This window comes from Pseudonaja textilis, chromosome 2 (assembly GCF_049901715.1).
Source record: "Pseudonaja textilis isolate UNSWEBS1 chromosome 2, rPseTex1.2, whole genome shotgun sequence".
NCBI classification, from domain to species: domain Eukaryota; kingdom Metazoa; phylum Chordata; class Lepidosauria; order Squamata; family Elapidae; genus Pseudonaja; species Pseudonaja textilis.
In genome coordinates, this window is record NC_141991.1 from 12,014,298 (window position 1) to 12,034,863 (window position 20,566).

A 20,566-nucleotide genomic window follows, 5' to 3' on the forward strand; every position below is an offset into this window, starting at 1 on the left:
TTTCAACCTCAGCTCCTTTGCACAACACAGTTGAGATTGAAAAAGCAGGAAAAAAGTGCTGCTCAGCTGTCTGGGCAGCTCAGCAGTTTGTTAATTACATGCGCACACAGCGCGCGTCAGGCACACATGTGCAAGAAGCGTGCATAGCCACTGAACCAGTGGTTACACTGGTTGGATCCCACCCCTGATTATAGCCTAACCCTCCTCTCTGCTGAAATCCCAGTTAAATATCTGACTGGTAGCTGCTGAGTCTCTGCATTAAGCCAACCAGTGAATGGGAGACTGGACTTCTCTGGTTCACTTGTGAAGCTATAAAACTGCTCCTCTTCTTAAGGTAATTATTTTCCTTTAATTCAGCCAGAATATCTTCACTGAGTTCATTTTATCATGTTCCAGACTCTCATATAATTGTGAACAGATCTTAAGCTTCTTTGTAACATCTTCCAGTTTTTGGAAGAGTGCTCTATCCTTCCCTTCTCCAGTTATAACACTAGTAGAAAAGATGCTTTTGGGTAATAGATCTTTTTTTTAAACAAAAGTTTTTATTTTTTAAGACAAACATATACAAACAAAACATAAAAACATAAAATCATCTTCCATTTTATATATATACAGTGTGTCAGTTGGTTAAAGTTTATATTGTACTTTCATCCAATGGTTATATATGTCTACATTATATTTTATATCAGTCTATTACAAAATCATCTACTCTATTGCATTGCCATGTCTTTATGTCCAACCATTGATAAAACAAATCCCCTTCTTTTATAAAGTTGTTTATCTGCTTGCTCTCTAATTTCAAATGTCAATTTACTCATTTCAGCACAGTCCATAATTTTCTTAATAACTTCCTCCTGCATAGGTATCTTTTCATTTTTCTAATTCTTAGCAAATACAATTCTAGCCACTGTTAAAACATTTACAATCAAATATTTCAGTTCTTTATTGTATATTTCCGGTATAATTCCCAATAAAAAGGTATCTGGTTTAAAGTCTACCTGTTGTTTTACCATTTTTTCCAACCATGTGGATTTTAGTCCAATATCTTTTTGTGTCCAGGCATGTCCATCACATATAGTAATATGAACCAGGTATCTGATGACATTTCCAACATTTATCTGATTTGTTCTTAAACATTTTCACAATTCTCGTCAGGGGTAGATGCCACCTGTAATAGACCTTTATTTATGGTTTATGAATATTTTCTTGTTTGCTGTTGTTCAATTTATTTGATACCTGCTATAGAAGGTTCCCTATAATGGATCAAATGTGCCCATTACATTTTCTTTTTTTCAATATATGATTGACAAATTTTGCTGAACCTTTCTTGTTTACTTATTAACTTAATGATAACACTTCTCCTAATTAAGCATGTTGGCATATTAAAAAAGAACTGTAGAAGAAAAATATATGAAAATATCTGGAGGGAGAACAATCCAAGGTTTCTGCTTTTAAAATTCCTGGATGTTCCCATTTCTAGTTCCATCCCTTTCTGGAGAAGAATGAGTTCTACAATCTTTCCCACTGGAATCTTTACGTGGACCATAACGGAGAAATAGCTGCAGATATGGATATTGAGTTCTTGGTGATTTCACCCGAGGGGGACTTGATGAAAAGGAAACTGGGGAGTGTTGAAAGACAGAGAGTTATTATTAACGAATTTGCTCTTTCATGGATAAATCTGCTTAACAAGGTGGGTCAAATATTGCTGTGTTTTCTCCTTTTTTCTGAAGATTATGATCCATTTCAAATGGGTTAACTCTAATCTCCATATACAGAAGAGAAAACTTAACATTTTGTTAGATGGATTGTGGAAACTTCAGTACTATCCACAAAAGTGTCCTTCAGATGCTGTAAGGAATATTCTTTTAAACTGATTCAGTCATGTGCAATATTGGATGCTGGGTGATTATTCTTTAGGATGGAGACCATGGATCAAGCAGGTGAGAAATATTCAAGTGCTGGCAGTTGCTCGTAGCCTCAGGTTCTTTTAACCAGCATCTGAATTAAGGTTTGGACTGAATCAGATGAAATATAGTCATGACTGGTTAGAGATCCTGTTGGTGTATGTGAAAAATAAGCCTCACCTTGTCCAGATTGAGGAATGTTTCTCTTGAAAGGTCACTGATGTTCTATAATGTTTTTAACCAGCCCACACCTGGCCAGAGTTATCCATTTCTCTCATTCACCTCACTGGGATAAGCAATAGCCCTTCTGCTCCTCTGAGAAGAAACTCCAAAGATATTGATTCACATGAAACCATAAAGGCTGTTTTGATGTGAGATAATGCCAATAACCTGGAAAACTGAAGCATTGAAACAAGACTTTAATTCAAAGAAAAACTCTTCCTCATTTTGGAAGTAAGAAGGGAGAATTTGAAAGGAAATGCTACTTAGATTTAGGTTTTGGCTTGTAATTCATCTGAAAAACCTAGAAGGCCATATTTTGTTAGCTATGTTATGTCCCTCTTAGCAAAAAGGAGGATCCAACTTTAACTAATAAGAAATGTAGACTTGGTTTCCATGCAAGTTGGTAAGTTGGTGTCCCCTAAATTGTAGTTCTTTCGTAGAAAAAGCCTCAGATACAGAGCTGAACACAGGTCTCCTACTCTTGTCCCACTTGCTGAAGATGAAAAGATCCCCTTTGAGAGATGAGTTCTCATGACCTCTCATGCATATCATCTCACCCAGTTCTGGAAACTAGGCATTTACTTTTAGTCTTACTCAGGAGTGGGATTCTACCAGTTTGCACCTATTTGCTAGAACTGGTAGTTAATTCTAAGCAGTTCAGAGAACCGGTTGTTAGAAGAAATTACTGGCCTAATCCTGTAAGGAAGTCAGGAAGGAAACATTCTGGTGTTGCTTACAGAAACTGCCTCTCTGTTAACCCTTATTACATTCTTGGCAGGACTAGACTTCCTGTCTCAGGAACTCCTCTGGAGTTTTTTCCCCCTCCTTTGCTGGTACTTGGTTGTGTGGAGTGACCATTCAAAGTTACAATGGCACTGGAAAAAGTGACTTATGACCATTTTTCACACTTAGGACTTTTACAGCATCCCCACAGTCATGAGAGGCTAGGCAAGGTGATGCGTGCCTCAATGTGAATGATATTGAGTTGGCCACGCCCAGCCAATAACATGACTACCAAGCCATGCCCACCTACTAAGCCATGCCCACAGAACCAGATGTTAAAAAATTTGAATCCCAACCCTGGTCTTACTAGTTGAGAGCCATAGGAATTGAGGGATGAAACACACAAATAAAGCCCTAATTTTAGGAGTTTTTTCCCCCTTTATATCTTAATTGGGGGATGGTTTTGGACTCCTTTCAAAAGGAAGCAGTTTTACAATGTTTATATACTCCAAAAGAAGCCTGTCCAGATCCTACAAGTCCAATGTTCCTTTCTTTATTATTTTATTTTATTTACTTTAATAAATCTAATATAATACAAAATTAATACATCTTTGACAATAAAAAATTTATCTTCCAAAATTTAATGCAAGATCATCATACTGCACTTTATAATCATAGTTATGTGAAGAATGGAAAAACGTTAACAAGGCTAGGAAGAGGAACCAAACTGGTTGTCACTTAAGGCTAAAATCTTTCCAATTCCATCCCTCCAGTCTTTCTTAAGTAGAGAAATCCTTTATTGCAATGTTTGATGCCAAAAGCCAAAGGGACTGAGTAAATGAACTATCTGCCAGTGTTTATCTCTCCTAAATCAGATTGGAATGTGTCAAGGATTTCATATTTATCTAAGTGAAGTCCAGAATCTATTTGGCTAATGTTAATGTCTACATCCATTTTCATACATGCTTCATCCCAATATATTTTCTTTGGCGTTTCTTCTTTTTCTGCTTAGTCTCTGCCACAGTCCCAATGTGTGGAAAGTTGTCATCCTGGATTCGTCAAGCAGAAGCGAGAAGGAGAGCCTGCTTGCTGCTATGACTGCATTCCTTGTCCTGAGGGGACCATCTCCATTCATGAAAGTGGGGGACACAAAGGAAAAGGACAGGAATTGTGGAAATGGATTCATCTGTAACACTGTCATAAAATACAAGTTAAAAGGCTGATTGAAGCTCAGTTTTTTTTGCTTTTGCTAGCAGTTCAGCAGTTCAATTCTCCTCAGTTCAGGGCTGACTCAGACTTCCATCTTTCCATTGTTGGTAAAATGAGGACCCAGATTGTTAGGGGGTGATAGGCTGACTCTAAACCACTTAGAGAGGACTGTAAAAACAATGTGAAATGGTTTAAGCATTATTGCTATTATCATCAAATTGCACAATTAGAGGAAGAAATAGCAGAAAAACCTTGAGGGGAGGCCTAGAAAGAGATAGGAGATGTAGCAGTTTGGACAAGCTTCTCTACTGCCAGAAAAACATATATCTTCTGCTTTCTAATTTGGTTCCAAATTATTTACAGAACTTTACTCTTCTAACTAATCAGATTTCAAAAGATTGATATCCAGCATCAAGTATATTAAAAAGAGCCATCCATCAGCAACCAGGAAATGTATATAGAAAGAATAATGGAATAATTATCTATATCTAATAATGTACGTTCTGATATTACACAAGAAATCATTCAGGTTCCAGGACTTCTTCCATTTTCATAAACTATAAAATATATTGCTGGTTTTTTAAAAATAGAAAATGATATTCTACTTAACTGCTCTCTGTAGATATTTTATGAAAATGCTGCGAGTAACAAATTGTGTTGTAAGAAGGTATTTCTTGAAAGGCGAAAGTACAGAATTTTTTTTTTAAATGTTGTTTTTTTGTTTTACTCAGATGCAGAAAAATGCACCAAGTGTCCGGATGAAAAATATCCAAGTGAGGACAGAATCCAATGTATCCCCAAAGTTATATCCTTCCTTTCTTATGAAGAACATCTGGGAATCATTCTATCCTCTTTTGCCCTATTCTTGTTCTTAGCCACAGGCCTTGTTTTAATCATATTCATGAAACATCCAGAAACTCCCATTGTGAAAGCCAACAACAGAGACCTCTCTTACATCCTCCTGGTCTCCCTCCTGCTTTGCTTCTTGTCTCCTTTTCTCTTCATTGGGCAACCAAGGAAAGCCACTTGCCTTCTCCGACAAACAGTTTTCAGCATTGTCTTCTCAGTTGCTGTTTCTTCTCTCTTGGCCAAAACCATCACAGTGGTGCTGGCTTTCCTGGCAACAAAACCAGGAAACCAAGTGAAGAGATGGTTGGGGAAGAGCTTGGCCAACTCCATCATCCTTTCTTGTTCTAGTGTCCAAACTATAATCTGCTCCGTCTGGTTGGGAATTTCTCCCCCATTCTGTGACTCAGACTTTCATTCCCAGCCTGGAGAGATCATTCTGCAATGCAATGAAGGCTCTGTTTTCATGTTCTACATCACCCTCAGCTACATGGGCTTCCTGGCTGCCATCTGCTTCATGGTGGCGTTCCTGGCCAGGAATCTCCCCGGTGCCTTCAATGAAGCCAAGCTGATCACCTTCAGCATGCTGGTCTTCTGTAATGTCTGGATCTCCTTCCTGCCCACCTATCTGAGCACCAAGGGGAAATACATGGTGGCTGTACAGGTTTTCTCCATCTTGGCCTCCAGTGCTGGGCTGCTGGGCTGCGTCTTCATCCCCAAGTGCTACATTATCATTCTGAGGCCAGACTTGAATACAAAGGAGTATCTTACAACCAGAAGAAATGTATAAATGTGAGTTAGAGGAATTTCCACTCTCAACATATTTCAACAGGTCAAGTATAGAAATTGTTTCAAGTTGTCTCATATACATGACCTGGGGCAACAATTTTGAGCTGAAATAACCAAAGGGCAATTGGAAGATAGTATCTTCCATCCTCATTCAGCATAATTTCAAGATGTGTATTATCCATCTGGTTGAATCATGCAGAAATAAAATAACAGATGAACTGAAATGCAGCCCTATAAGAGTTTTACAAAACAATTCCTAAAGAATTGAGGGTATCCTTATTTGAGTGTCTAATAAATATGCTGTAAGGGAGGGAGGTTGGATTAGTGATAAATGCTCCTTATAAATTGCAACAATTCATCCATCTCATTCTTCTAATGGTGGACACTCCAGAGATATTTGGAAGGGACTTTGGAGATGTTCTCAGAGGGCCTAGAGGTGGAGCTCTCACCTCACAATCAGGAGGCTGTGAGTTCGATCCTAGGTAGAGGGTAATATTTGGAATAGACTCTCCTCCTCGAGCAGGGGGTTGGACTAGATGACCTCCAAGGTCCCTTCCAACTCTGTTATTCTATGTCTAAACCCCCTGCTTAGGCAATCCTACCCCACTTCCTGACAAATGGTTATCCAACATATTTTTAAAAACTTCCAGTGTTGGAGCATTCACAGCTTCTAGGGGCAGATTGTTCCACTGATTGATTGTTCTAACTGTCAGGAAATTTCTCCTTAGTTCTAGGTTGCTTCTTTTCTTGATTAGGTTCCATCTGTTGTTTTTTGGTTCTGCCCTTTGGTGCTTTGGAGAATAAGTTGACTCCCTCTTTTTTGTGACAACCTCTCAAATATTAGAAGACTGCTATCATGTCACCCTGTTCTTCTTTCCATTAAACTAGACCTACCCAATTCCATCAAGCATTTTTTATAAGAGTCGCAATATGCTGACTCTGTAAATTGCTTAGAGAGGACTGTAAAGCACTTTGAAGTGGTATATGAGTCTAAGTGCTATTGCTACTGAGAGAAAATTATAAGTTACTCTTTTATAATGAACATTATATAGCAAAATTAAAAAAAAACTCTTTGGTTCATTTTGTATATGAAATAGACTAGAAGATTCTTTTTTTCCATTCATTTTTGATGTGCCCTTGCCAGCTTTCTCTATCCTTGCAGAAAAGCCCCTCCCTTTTGTTGTTTCTAGTGACAGGAGTTACATCCTAGCCCAGTCGTTCATATATAGATGATACATTACACAAAGACGTGATACATTGTTAGAACAACAGGAAGATCTGACCAGGCTAGGGAGAATAAATAAGATAAGAACATACATCAAAGGTAAAGCTTGGCAGCCCAGGAATAAATAGAAGATAAAACACTGAGGCCCAGGAAACAACGTCATGATGACCCCAAGGTGGTAGTTTAGCATATAGAAAATACGGGAAGTGAGGGGAGGGCTTTTTAGGCGTGGCGTGTTCTGTGCAGGGATATAAAATGTATTGTTGAAGTAGTGAGAATTGTCTTGGAGGCCGCTCTTGCAACCGCTTTTCTTCCTACAATAAACCTTTGAAATTGTGAGCCAGAGACTTGTCTTCATGTTGTGAGTATTTATACAATCATTTGGGAATTTTAAATCTCACAGCGGAATTCCCCAGTAAACTCAGGCTTAACATAACTCTCGGTCTAGGCCCATTCAGAACTGATGAATCAGCAACCTCTCCAGCCAAGCCCGCAGTTTACCGGCTACTCAGCAGAACTCATGGAACTCACTGGCTGAGCCCCTTGGGTTAGTGCCAAGAGTTCTCTTTCTCTTGGCCAAGAGTTCTCTTTCTGCATGTTGGGCTCGAGTCCCGTCTTTGAAACAGTCATGTAGTGCTTCCTGGAACATTCCTGGATCCACCAACATCCGGGTATGCTCAATATGCTAGTCTGCCGTGTACTCATCCACTTCCCCCTCCAGTACCACCATTATAGCCATTACCACAGCCCATTGTGATGTATAAAAATGGGCATACTGGTCCAAATGCCTGATAGACTGGCTAAGAAACAATGGTCTGAGTTCCCATCAAAAGTTGTTTGTAAGGCCGGAGGACCCCATAGCATCATCTGTGGCCAGAATCCCATTGGGCCAGTGGAACCCTGCACATTCAGACATGGACCCTGTAGCCCAGGACCTGAACCCTGCTGGGCCAAATGACAGGCCACTGGGCCCAACATCCAGCCTTTGGGCCCAGTGTCACCTGCCATTACATTACTTGCCAATATTGGTACTGAGCCCTGATCCAATGGCCTCACTTGCAGAGCTTCCTGGGTACAATGAGGCACAGTATCCCATCGTAGCCTTGGACTGGCTAAACAGAACCAGGTCTGTGGTACCGGACCCAGATGAGATCCCAATCACTGTTCCTGCTAGTTTCTAGTCCCTCGAGAGCCACATTTCAGGGAGAAACAGACCAGGAAGGAACATCTGGCCTCTCCAAACCACACCCATAGTACCTCCATGGTGTAGCTTCCTAAAGCTGGCAAATAGTCCCACTCCCCTTCCTCATCATCCATCAGCTGTCCTTTCTGCTCCTCAAACTGTTTGGCACCATGAACTCCTGGGGCAGATGGCCTGAAGGCAGCTTCCCATGCCATGGTCGAACTATGCCACCACTCTGCGGAGGAATTGGGCCCTTGCATCACCTCAAAACAAGGCAGCTTTTGCTGAGTTGTTTGGTAACTTGTACATCATGTGCCTTTGGTCTCACTGCAGGCTGACCACTGTCCCCCCCACCTGCATCTGGCGCAAGGTCCTCCATCAGCACCAGCTCCTCCTCGGTTCTGACACCCATCACATGCTTCAGCCCCTCTGCCACCCTCTATCTTCAAAGTATCCTCAAGAAGACCAGCCAGTCCACAAGTGGCACAAAGAGGAAAAGGAAAAAATATATGAGCCCTGACTTCCTCTCAAGTATCCAAGTCCCCAGGTCTTGAGAATTCAGAAGCTAAAAAACTCTAAAAACAGTACTTTTTATGCAATCCTGAGGTGTGGCACAATTGAGTAATTGACATTTGAAAAGTCTCCCGGCACTCTATTTATAGCAAGAACATGCCCCTTACCACTCCCTAGCACCCAACATCAACACTCAATGTCTTATCAGCAGTCTACCATTCAGTGCCTGTGTTTCTGGCCTCTGTGTTCCACACACTGTCTCCTCCAGCGCCAATCAGCTGGGCTTCTGAGAACTGTCAGTTAGCTGTGCAGTTGACGGGAGAATGCCATCATCGCTGGGATCGAGGCTGACACCACCTACCAGCTTGAGAGTTTCCTCTAAATCAAACAAGGAGTTTGTGATCTCCTTGTGATCGACGGAGTGTCCTCTCTATTTTCATCATCCCTTCAGGGAGACTTAGGTACCTCGGAAGCTCCTAGAAGGTCAGATTTGGCGTGATTCCATGGAGCCCCCTGGAGATGTGTTATGTCAAGCCTACCTACCTCTTCTCTAGCATTCTTTGGAGATCATTATGCCACAATGGTGGACAGCAGAAGTCAATTCCCTGGGTATTGGAGCATCTTCCTCCAGCATCACTCTCTGGACATGTCCTGACAGGACAGATAACAACCATTGTCTCGAGGGGTGTATCTGCCATATTTCACAAAAATCCTTTTCTGTAGCTGCCTCTTTCTACGTGGAGTCTTGGAAGAGGTCTAGAGAACAAATTAACATTCACTGTAATTATCACAATCCCAGACTTTGAGATGTCTACTGCTACTTTTCCAGTTGATAGAACATCAGACTAAAGCAATATGGAATGGGTCTTGCATCAGAAAAACATATAAGAATCTTCTCATGCTGAATGGTTTGCACAATGTTGAGGACACATGCAGGGATTGTGCTGCTGAATGTACCTTTCTCTCTTTTCTAGATGAAGCTGGAATTGTTTCTGTTTGAAAAAGGAAAGCCATTCCATATTGCATTTTCTGGGAGTGCTTTGAAATCATCTAACTCTTCTTTGGAAACAGGCAATTGATTCAGCTCCATGAATTATGGACCTCCTGTTTCTGCTTTCAATGTTACTGGTGTCCCAGACAGTCTATGGGAAGCTTAGAATGAAGTGCCCACTGAATTCGGTGCACCTGGATAGAGAAAGACCATGGAGCTACTACAGGCCAGGAGACCATCTCATTGGTGTAGTCACCAGTGCAGTTACACTAAAACAGAAAATGTTGTTTTTCAACCTGCTTCCTTATACTCAGTCTTACTTGTAAGTTATTCAGTGCAATGAAATTGTATTCCTTCCATCTGCAGTTCTAACACTCTCATTGTTTTCTCCTTATTCTGCCTACTCCTATATTGCAGGAACTGATTGATTTTCTTGATTGATCAGATTTCCACGGGTTTCTTCTATTGTCTTATTTAGTGGAAGACACACAAATACAAAGAGCAACCCGCCCCCCCCCCAAAAAAAAACACCCTGAAAGAATTCTACATTATTTTCCTTCCCACATCTAATCTAGAATGCCTGACTGGAATACTTTGTTCAAAGTAGCGATTGTTGTAGTTAACCAAGACCAGATCATTTCCATATTTTTATAACTGCTCATTGATATTGAATGCCTGATCCTTATAGAAAGAGAGGATGACTTGGTTTTATAACAGCTTTTATAACAGTCACTTATGAAATATCCTTTTCCTTTTATGATGGTTGTACTTTAAAATAGGAATTATTTTGAAAACTGGGTGCTGTGGTGATGAAAATTACTGCTGCTATAAATAGACTTTGTAATTCTTATCTGCTTCCCATTTTTTCAACATTTACAAATATTAAATTTTGATGGGTGACTATCATTTGCCTCTGGTTTTCGATCAGTATTGGCTACAGACTCAATAATTATGTATTGATAAGGAGGATGAAATTGGTAAAACGGTATTGTATGACTGCTGTTGATGATGCTTGTATTAACCAAAGCACTTTTTTTACACTAGTGATCCTTATACTACCAAAGGAATAGAACGCTTTATTTTCACTATTCAAGAGATCAACAAGAATATCCAGCTCCAATGCAATCTCACGCTTGGCTACACTATCCATGACAACTATTTGAACACACTTGGCACTTCAGAAGTCTTGCTGAACATGCTGTCTAATGGAAAAGCCAATGTTCCCAACTACAGCTGTGGAAGGAAGGACAACATCTTGGCTCTTCTTGATGCAGCTGACAGGGAGATTTCAATCCAGATGTCAACATTAGTAGGCCCCTACAAAGTCCCACAGGTTTGTGTGTGTATTTGTCTATATACTAAAGAGAGTTGGGTGGTATTGAATGCATGATGGATTCAATTATATCTTCTCTATGGAATTCAAGAGCTGCTTTTCACTCTGTCCATTGTAGGTATCATAGCTGGGAACTGGGATACACATTAGGATGAGGGCATGTATCAAAATAGTCATATTCTCTCTTCATACCAACTCTATTGCTTTGGGGGCTTCTGATACATACTTGTGAAGGTGACGAGAGGCTCTGTATCCAATCAAAGGGTCTTCAGTAAAATTAGAGAGTATGGCACTGATGGAAACCTCACAGTTTGTACATGATCTTAGAAAAAATATGATAATGCTGATCAAAAGCCACATTCATGGAAATAATTCTGAAAGAGATGCTTTGCAGCCATCAAAGAAAGGGACCAAATTACTTGCATTAAATTCACAGATTTTCTGGAGAACGTTTAAACAATGGGGATAGAGAGTTCATTGATCCAATACATTTCTGCCCACAGCAATCTAATACTACTAAGGTAATCAGTGCTTGTAACATTGAAGTTTGTGTAAGGAAGTATATCCACCTTACTGTCAAGCAAACTCAAGATTTTTATAATGGGTGCTTCACCATGTACACTAATAAGAAATGTGGTAAGGAAGTAGAGGAACTCAGGCACAAAACAGGTTATGTAGAAAGTAAACACACAGATAGTGAAAAGTGACTATGCACAACAAACAGAGTATGAGGAAGAGGGTGAAATAGAAATTCATGAATTTGCTATGATATTGTTGCCATTACGAAAACTTGGTGGGATGAAACCCACAAATGGAAAACACAGCTACAGGGCTTTAAATTATTAAAAAGAAACAGACAAAATAAAATAATAGGTAGAGTTGCACTATATATAAGAAATAAATAAATGCCTACATAAATCAAGCACAAGAATGATGAAAACTGTCTTGAATGTATTTGGATCAATATAAAAGGGGGGAAACGGCACTGCCATAGGTGTATACAATAGGCAACCCAACCAAGTAGAGAAAATAGATGAACTTTTTGCTGGTCAGTTAACTAAGTATATTGTAAGCATAATCAAAATAGTAATGGGGGACTTTAACTACCCTGATATTAACCAGGAGACAAACTCTGCACCAAGGGGGAGATCAGACAGGTTCCTGAAAAATCTAAAAGACAACTTTGCCTCTGCACCAAGTGGGAGACCAAACAGGTTCCTGACAAACCTAGCAGACAACTTTGACTCTCAAAAAGTAGAGAAGGGAACTAGGGGATCAGCCATACTGCACTCAATTCTCTCTAATAGAGATGAAATGATAGAATGTGTCCAAGCTGCAAGAATCTTGGAGGGTGGGGGGAGTGATCATGTAATATTGGAATTCAGCATTATGCAAGCACAATCAATAGAACAACTCAAACTAGTGTCTTGGATGTTAAGAGAGCTAATCTCAATAAACCTAGAGAGATCTTGGGTATGATTCCATGAATAAGAACCCCTAAGGGGAAAACAACCCAAGAAGCTTGGCAAATTTTGAAAAGTGAGATTAAAAATGCCCAGTCTAACACAACAGCAATGAAGATGAAAAATAACAGCTGCATAAAAAAACTCTCTGATAAATTGAAAGACAAAAAGGACAAATATAAAAAGTGTAAAGAGGAGCACATATCTAAGGCAGAATATCAACAAATAGCCTGAGCATGCAAAAATGAAGTGAAAAAAGCTAAGGCTCAAAACAAGCTAAGGCTTGTGGCAAAACTCAAAAACAATAACAACCACAAAAAGCTTTCTTTCAACATGAAAAACACCATTTTAAAAAGTCAAGGAAATGATTGATCCATTGGTGGAAGAAAGTAGTAAGAAGTTGACAAGCAACAGAGAAAAAGCAGAACTGCTTAACTTATTTTTTGTCCAAAAGGAGAAAAACAGTCCATCCTATTATAGCCTTATAGGCTTATTTATTCATGTATTTATTAAACTTGTTTCCCACCTGTCTCACTGCAAAGTGAGTCTGAGCAGCTTATATTAAAATTCATAAAACGACAGAAAAACACATTTGTAATGGCACTAAAAATACAACAGAGATACAAATTATCAACTATACCTAAAACATTGAAGGGAGTAGGATGACCGGGTGGGAGGTGGGATCTACTATTGAACAATCAACCACTTCCAACATGACACTCCCCCATTGAGGCCACAAGCCAAGTGGCCAAGCTTCAGGCTCTTGCAGAAGCTCAGAAGAGTGGGAACTGACCTCACTCTTCGGGACAAGATGTTCCAAAGGGCAGAAGCAATGGCAGAGTGCATTTGCTAGGAAGCAAATTCAAAAAATTAACTCATAACACACACCATGTCTGTAAATATTGATTTTTTTATTTAAAAAAGAGCAACTTTTACCCAAAATCCGGCAAAGCAGGCAGGCAGATTGAGTTGCTCACAGAATCACAGATTCACTCAGAGATCTACCTTTCTGCCACCAACTATTTGAGTCTGCACTGAATTATAGAAGCTTCAGTCCTAAGGAAGGTTGGGCTATGCAGAGCCAAAGATCTAAAGATTAGCTAGAAAGCAAGAAATCCAATGGTTTCCTGCTTTCTAGCTAATCTAAATATCCCAGCACAGCAGAACAGCTGATGGTTGGGGGGGGGGGAAAGGAAAGATAGCAACTTATCAGCAAGTTTGCCATGTAAGGAGTGAGTGGGTGGGGAGGGTTCCTGCAGGCCATGTGGGCAGCGCAGACTTGTGTTCCCATGCAGCCTGGATTAATTGCTTTGGGAAGGTGCACTGGGGGTGATATTTCTCTGTGGCCCACCACTTGGCGACCACTGTCTTAGCTTGTACAACTGACAAATTACATAAGGAAATACGCCTCCCTGTCTCTTGTAAAATAGGAGAAGAAAGTAAAATGATGGCTGCAGAAAGAATCTGAAATATAGAAGCAGAAAATGATGTACCAATCTTCCAAAATTAAATATGATATTGCCCTTTATTGGAACAACATATTTCAGTTAACATTTGCACATGTATGTCTAAATGCATTACATTCTAGTGGTGATTGAGAAATATGATTTGCATTTTGATTGTTATTCTTTTTACTTAATTTGTTTCTTTTTATATAAAGTCTTCTTAATATTGTGTGTTTAATGTTTTAAAAAATGGCCAATCAACAAACTATTCTAAGATGTTTATCAAAACAAAATTGGATTTATGAAAAATTCATATTTTGGAGTTGCCTTCTTTATTGCTTTTCCAGATCAGTCATAGAATTGTTTCAGAGACTCTGTGCGATAAAAGTAAATTCCCTTTTTTCCACCGGATGCTCCTCAAGGAAGGATTTCAGTATTCAGCAATTGTCCGAGTGCTCCTGCACTTCAGATGGACCTTGATTGGTCTCCTTGCTCCAGACACAGAGGAGGGAGAGAATTTCCTCAGGACTTTCCCCCCTTTGCTTGTCAGGAATGGAATTTGTGTCGTTATATCACAACAATTCTCAATGACTGGACATCTAGCGCCCTTGAGGGATTCCAGCTTTTCTCAGTGGAAACAAGTCAATGTCTTTGTTCACTTCACAGAACATATTATTGTTTCAAACACATTTCATATTTTTCATCTAACACTTGACATTTTGTCAGGACCCATCAGAGAGAAAATCTGGATCACCACAACTTTGGGAAACTGTATAATGTATCATCTCGGATATCACAAATACATCCATAGTATTTGGAGCTTTGAATTTATGCAAATGATAAGCCCAAAATTTGGTGCTTTTGAAGCCTTTTCCATTTTAGACTCCCAGTATAAAGACAAGAATTTTCAATGTTCTTTTTCAAAGCATGTTTTTTCTGTCAAAGGCCGGAAAAGATGCACCCAAAAAACTCCAGTGGAGGTGGAAGAGGATTTGAATGGGATATTTGTTGAAAACAGTGACTCTGTTTACATGATCTTTACGATTCTGGCCCATGTCCTGAAGGCTGCATATTCATCCAGATCCTGGAGGAGAAGGAAGGAGACCCAAGAGACACTGGAGGCTCCAAAGTTGCAGACGTGGCAGGTATGGGATCCCAACAAGGATCCAACAAACTACCTCTGGAGATGGAATCCAGTAGAGAAAGAAGGGAAACATATCAACCTTCTTGTGCTATGAAAGGCCAACAGATTTAAACAATCTAGTGCTGGGGCAGATAATTTACCAAGATGTTGGTAGCAGATATGTTTGATATTAAACATTTGCTGTTTGCCAATTTCTCACCACATATTAAGCATACTGGTAAACCAGTCTCATCAGCAGTGAAAGCAAATGAATCTGCCCATATATCATTAAATGTTTTTTTTTCCTTCTGAAACTTTTTCTTTTCTTGGATTTATTCATGGTTGTCAAAAAACTCATTAAAGTGTCACACATTTGTGGTTGTGACACATATTTTGAGTTACAGCGATCTGCAGCAGAGTGATGAAAGAGCCACATGCTGCACTAGAGCCACAGGTTGCTGACCCCTCATCTAGTCGAACCCTCCACCCAAGCATAACCTACACCATTTTTAATAGATGGCAATCCAGTCTTTTCTTGAATGCTTCCAGTGATGAAGCTCCCACAACTTATGAAGGCTGAACAAGGAGAGATTCAACCTAGAGATAGGGAGACATTTTCTGATAGTGAGAAGAATTAACCATTGGAACAGACGTTGTTCTATTGGTTGATAGTTCTCACTATCAGAAAAGTTCTCCTTATTTCCAGGTTGAATCTCTTCTTGTCCAGTTTCCATCCATTATTCCTTCTCTGTCCATCAGGTGCTTTAGACAATAGCTTGACCCCTTCCTCCTCTCTGTGGCAGCCCCTCAAATATTGGAAGAGTGGTGTCATGTCCCCCCTGGTCCTTCTCTTCACTAGACTAGCCATGCCCAGTTCCTGCAACCACTCAACGTTAAGCATGTTTGCAATTTAAAAAAAAACTATAAGAAAAAGTCACATATGAAAATACCAGGTGGAATAACAAACCAAGGTTTCTGCTTTTTAAATTCCTGGATATTTCCATTCTAGTTCCATCCCTTTCTGGAGAAGAATGAGTTCTACAATCTTTCCCACTGGAATCTTTACGTGGACCATAATGGAGAAATAGCTGCAGATATGGATATTGAGTTCTTGGTGATTTCACCTGATGGAGATTTGATGAAAAGAAAACTGGGGAGTATTGAAAGACAGAGGGTTATTATTAATGAAATTGCTATTTCATGGATAAATATTCTCAACAAGGTGGGTCAAATATTATGTTTTCTCTTTTTTCTAGAGTTAACAAGTGGGTTAACTCTAGTCTCCATGGTGGATGACCCTCACTGGGAATTGAATGTACACAAGAAAAAACTTAACATTTTGTTAATGGATTGTGGGGACTTCAATACTAATCTCAAAAGTGTCCTTCATATGCCGTGATATCCTTATGATGATGAAATACAGTCATGACTGGATAGAGATCCTTTTGATCCATGTGAGAAATAAGCCCCACCTTGTCCAGATTGAAGAATGTCTCTCTTGAAAGGTCACTGATGGTCTTGCTGGTGCTGTGCACACCTAAGCCTCTGGGAGAGATGTGCAACTTTTCTCCATCCTGAGACATCGGCTGGACTGGCTGCAGCCAATGCTGTGCATCCTAATGAGCTCCAGGAGGAGGAAGGGACACTATCTCTCCCATTGTTGAAGCACACTAAATTTAAGTGTGCTGTGCAAGGTGATACAAGAGCAGTGAGCAGGCCATAGAGGTGGTGAGAGCAGTGGCATCAGCCACAGCTGGCCCAGCAGTATCTCAGGGTGGAGAGAAAGATGCACCTCTCCCCATGAAAAAGCAAAGCATCAACAAAGGCCAGAAAAAGAGGCTTCACTCCCACTCTGGAGTACAGAGCGAGTCTCCATCTGCCACGCTTCTCTTCTCAGGGCAGGCGAAGAGTGAGTGGGAGGGGAGGGTGAGGGGCAGGGCCAGCCAGTGGGGTTCAGCTGACAGGAAGCCACAGCAGGGGGATGAAAGGGCTTCATTTATCTGGGAACCTGAAATTACTCTTGATTTAAATCATATGGTAAAAAGCACTCAAAGAAGAAGAAAGAACAACATCAGCAAAATCAAAAAGCTGCACCCTCACCTGTTTTTGGAATGGTTCAAGGGGGAACACACACACACACACGAGAGGGTGGGAGGGAGGGAGGGAGGGAGGGAGGGAGGGAGGGAGGGAGGGAGGGAGAGAGGGAGGGAGAGATGAGAAAGAGAGAAAGAGATGAGAAAGAGAGGGAGGGAGGTATAAAAAAAGAGAGATAGATGAGAAACAGAGATAGGTAAAAAGAAAGAGGGAGAGATAAGAGAGAGGAAATGAGAGAGAGAGAGAGAGAGAGAGAGAGAGAGAGAGAGAGAGAGAGAGAAGAAAGAGAGATGAGAAAGAGGGAGAAAGAGAGAGTGGGAGAAAGCGGGAGGAAAAAAGAGAAAGAGAGATGCCAGTGTTTATTTCTCCTAAATCTGTTTGGAATGAGTCAATGATTTCATATTTATCTAAGTGAAGCCCAGGAACTATTTGGCTAATGTTAATGTCTACATCCATTTTCATGCATGCTTCGTCCTCATATATTTCTTTTTGCATTTCTTCTTTTTCTGCTTAGTCACTGCCTCAATCCCAATGTGTGGAAAGTTGTCATCCTGGATTCGTCAAGCGGAAGCGAGAAGGAGAGCCTGCTTGTTGCTATGACTGTATTCCTTGTCCTGAGGGGACAATCTCCATCCATGAAGGTGAGGGACACCAACTGTTAAATGTTTTTGCTAACAGTTCTCCCCCTCCTTCCGAAGTTGGTAAATTGAGAACCCAGATGGTTGGGGGAATAGGCTGACTCTAAACTGCTTAGAGCACTTTAAAGCCCTTTGAAATGGTATATAAGTCTAAATGCTATTGCTATTATCTTCAAATTGCACAATTTCTTATTTAGAGGGAGGAATAGGAGAAAAACCTCTAGGGAAGGCCTAGGAAGAGATAGCTGGTATAGCAGATTGGACAAGCTCCTCTACTGCCAGAAAAAAAACAAATCTCTTCCACTTTCTAGTTTGGAAACCAGATTATTTGCAGAACTAACTTTTTTTCTAGCTAATTAGATTTCAAAAGACAGGCATCCAAAGTCCAGTAAATTAAGAAGTGTCATCTGTCAGGATCTAGGAAATGTGTCTAAAATGTGAATTGATTCATTATCTACCTCTGATAATGTAGGTTCTTCAAATTACAGAAAACATCATTCAGGTTCCATGACATCTTCTAATTTCATAAACTATAAAAATACTACTGTTTTTTTGTTAGAAAACATTATTCTTCTTACCTTCTTTTTGTAGAGATTTTAAGCAATACTTCTCAGAAAAAGCTGCTGGTGACATTTTATCACAGGAAGGTATTTCTTGAAAGATGAAGCTGCAGAATATATCTTAAAAGTTGCCTTTTGTTTAATTCAGATACAGAAAAATGCACCAAGTGTCCAGATGAAAAATATCCAAATGAGGACAGAATTCAGTGTATCCCCAAAGTTATATCCTTCCTTTCTTATGAAGAATATCTGGGAATCATTCTGATCTCTTTTGCCCTATTCTTGTTCTTAGCAACAGGCCTTGTTTTAACCATATTCATTAAACATCTAGAAACTCCCATTGTGAAAGCCAACAACAGAGACCTCTCTTACATCCTCCTGGTCTCCCTCCTACTTTGCTTTTTATCTCCTTTTCTCTTCATTGGGCAACCAAGGGAAGCCACTTGCCTTCTCCGACAAACAGTTTTCAGCATCAACTTCTCAGTTGCCATTTCTTCTCTCTTGGCCAAAACCATCACAGTGGTGCTGGCTTTCCTGGCCACAAAACCAGGAAACCAAGTGAAGAGATGGTTGGGGAAGAGCTTGGCCAACTCCATCATCCTTTCTTGTTCTAGTGCCCAAATTATGATCTGTTCCATCTGGCTTGGAGTTTCTCCCCCATTTCGTGACTCAGACTTTCATTCCCAACCTGGAGAGATCATCCTGCAATGCAATGAAGGCTCTGTTTTCATGTTCTACATCACTCTCGGCTACATGGGCTTCTTGGCTGCCATTTGCTTCACGGTGGCATTCCTGGCCAGGAATCTCCCTGGAGCCTTCAATGAAGCTAAGCTGATTACCTTCAGCATGCTGGTCTTCTGCAATGTCTGGGTCTCCTTCCTACCCACCTACCTGAGCAGCAAGGGGAAATACATGGTGGCTGTGCAGGTCTTCTCCATCTTGGCCTCCAGTGCTGGTCTGCTGGTCTGCATCTTCATCCCCAAGTGCTACATTATCATTCTGAGGCCAGACTTGAATACAAAGGAGCATCTTACAGCCAAAAGAAATGTATAAATGTGAATTAGAGGAATTTCCACTCTCAACACATTCCATCAGACCAAGCATAGATATTGTTAGAAGCTGTCCCCTGTACATAAGCTGGAGTAATAATTTGAGCTGATATAACAAAGTGCAATTGGAAGATTGAACTGTAAAGATTGGATTTTAAATATTGAATTGTAAAGAACTGTAAAGATTGAACTGTAAAGTCATTGAATCAATTATTAACCAATCCATCATCCTCCACTTAGAAACAAACAACCTACTCTCTAATAAGCAATTTGGTTTTAGGAAAAAACTATCATATAATCTGCAACTCTTACAGTGCAAAAACATATGGACTACACAACTCGATCAGGGCAAAGCAATAGACACAATCTACATAGACTTCTGTGAAGCCTTTTATTCAGTGGTACATGACAAACTACTCCTAAAAATAAAATCTTACAGTATCTCTGGACACCTGCATTATTGGATAGAAGCATTCCTGTCAAACAGACAACAAATGGTCAAAATTGGGAGCATCCTACCAAATTCTGTACCTGTCAACAGTGGTGTCCCCCAAGGCAGTGTTCTGGGACCAACTCTCTTCATACTCTACATAAATGACCTCTGTGATCATATCAAGAGCAACAGTGTTCTCTTCGCTGATGATGTAAAGCTATTCAACACCACAGACAATGCTGCTACCCTTCAAAAAGACCTTGACTATGTATTAGAATGGTCAAACAAATGGTAACTTCAAATCTCAACAAATAAATGCTCTGTCCTACATATTGGCAAAAAAAATATCAGAAAATAAAATAAAATACCAACAAGGTCAAGACCTTGTTGATGATCCAAACTCTGTCAAGGATCTTGGAGTACTCATCTCAAATGACCTAAGTGCTAGAGCCCACTGTAACAACATAGCCAAAAAGGCATTAAGAATTGTTAACCTAATCCTACGTAGCTTTTTCTCTGGTAATATCACACTACTAACTAGAGCATACAAAACATTTGCTAGACCAATACTCGAATACAGCTCATCAGTCTGGAACCCACATTACGTATCTGATATTAACACAGTTGAGAAAGTCCAGAAATATTTTCACAAGAAGAGTTCTCCACTCCTCTACTCATGGCAGAATACCTTATGCCACCAGACTCAAAATTCTAGACCTAGAAAACATAGAACTATGCCACCTTCAATCTGATCTAAGTATAGTGTATAAAATCACACATTGCAATGTCCTACCTGTCAATGAATACTTCAGTTTCAGCC

At 40.1% G+C, this 20,566-nt stretch overlaps 1 protein-coding gene across 3 annotated transcripts in view; it reads left to right on the forward strand.

Moving 5' to 3' along the window:
- Positions 1–20,092, forward strand: part of LOC113452377 (vomeronasal type-2 receptor 26-like) — a 57,579-nt gene extending 37,487 nt beyond the window's left edge. Inside the window, exons 1-6 of one of the 3 annotated variants that reach the window (XM_087927735.1) lie at positions 5,693–9,930; positions 10,653–10,941; positions 14,197–14,994; positions 15,982–16,194; positions 17,581–17,707; positions 18,413–20,092. In XM_087927735.1, coding sequence (XP_087783861.1) covers positions 9,713–9,930; positions 10,653–10,941; positions 14,197–14,994; positions 15,982–16,194; positions 17,581–17,707; positions 18,413–19,317 — 2,550 coding nt within the window. In that variant the 5' untranslated portion in view covers positions 5,693–9,712 and the 3' untranslated portion in view covers positions 19,318–20,092. Of the gene's footprint in view, positions 1–3,864; positions 3,992–4,792; positions 9,931–10,652; positions 10,942–14,196; positions 14,995–15,981; positions 16,195–17,580; positions 17,708–18,412 lie in introns of those variants that run through there. The other 2 variants (XM_087927734.1, XM_087927736.1) reach the window with 2 other exon arrangements.
- The last annotated feature ends 474 nt before the right edge of the window (positions 20,093–20,566 follow it).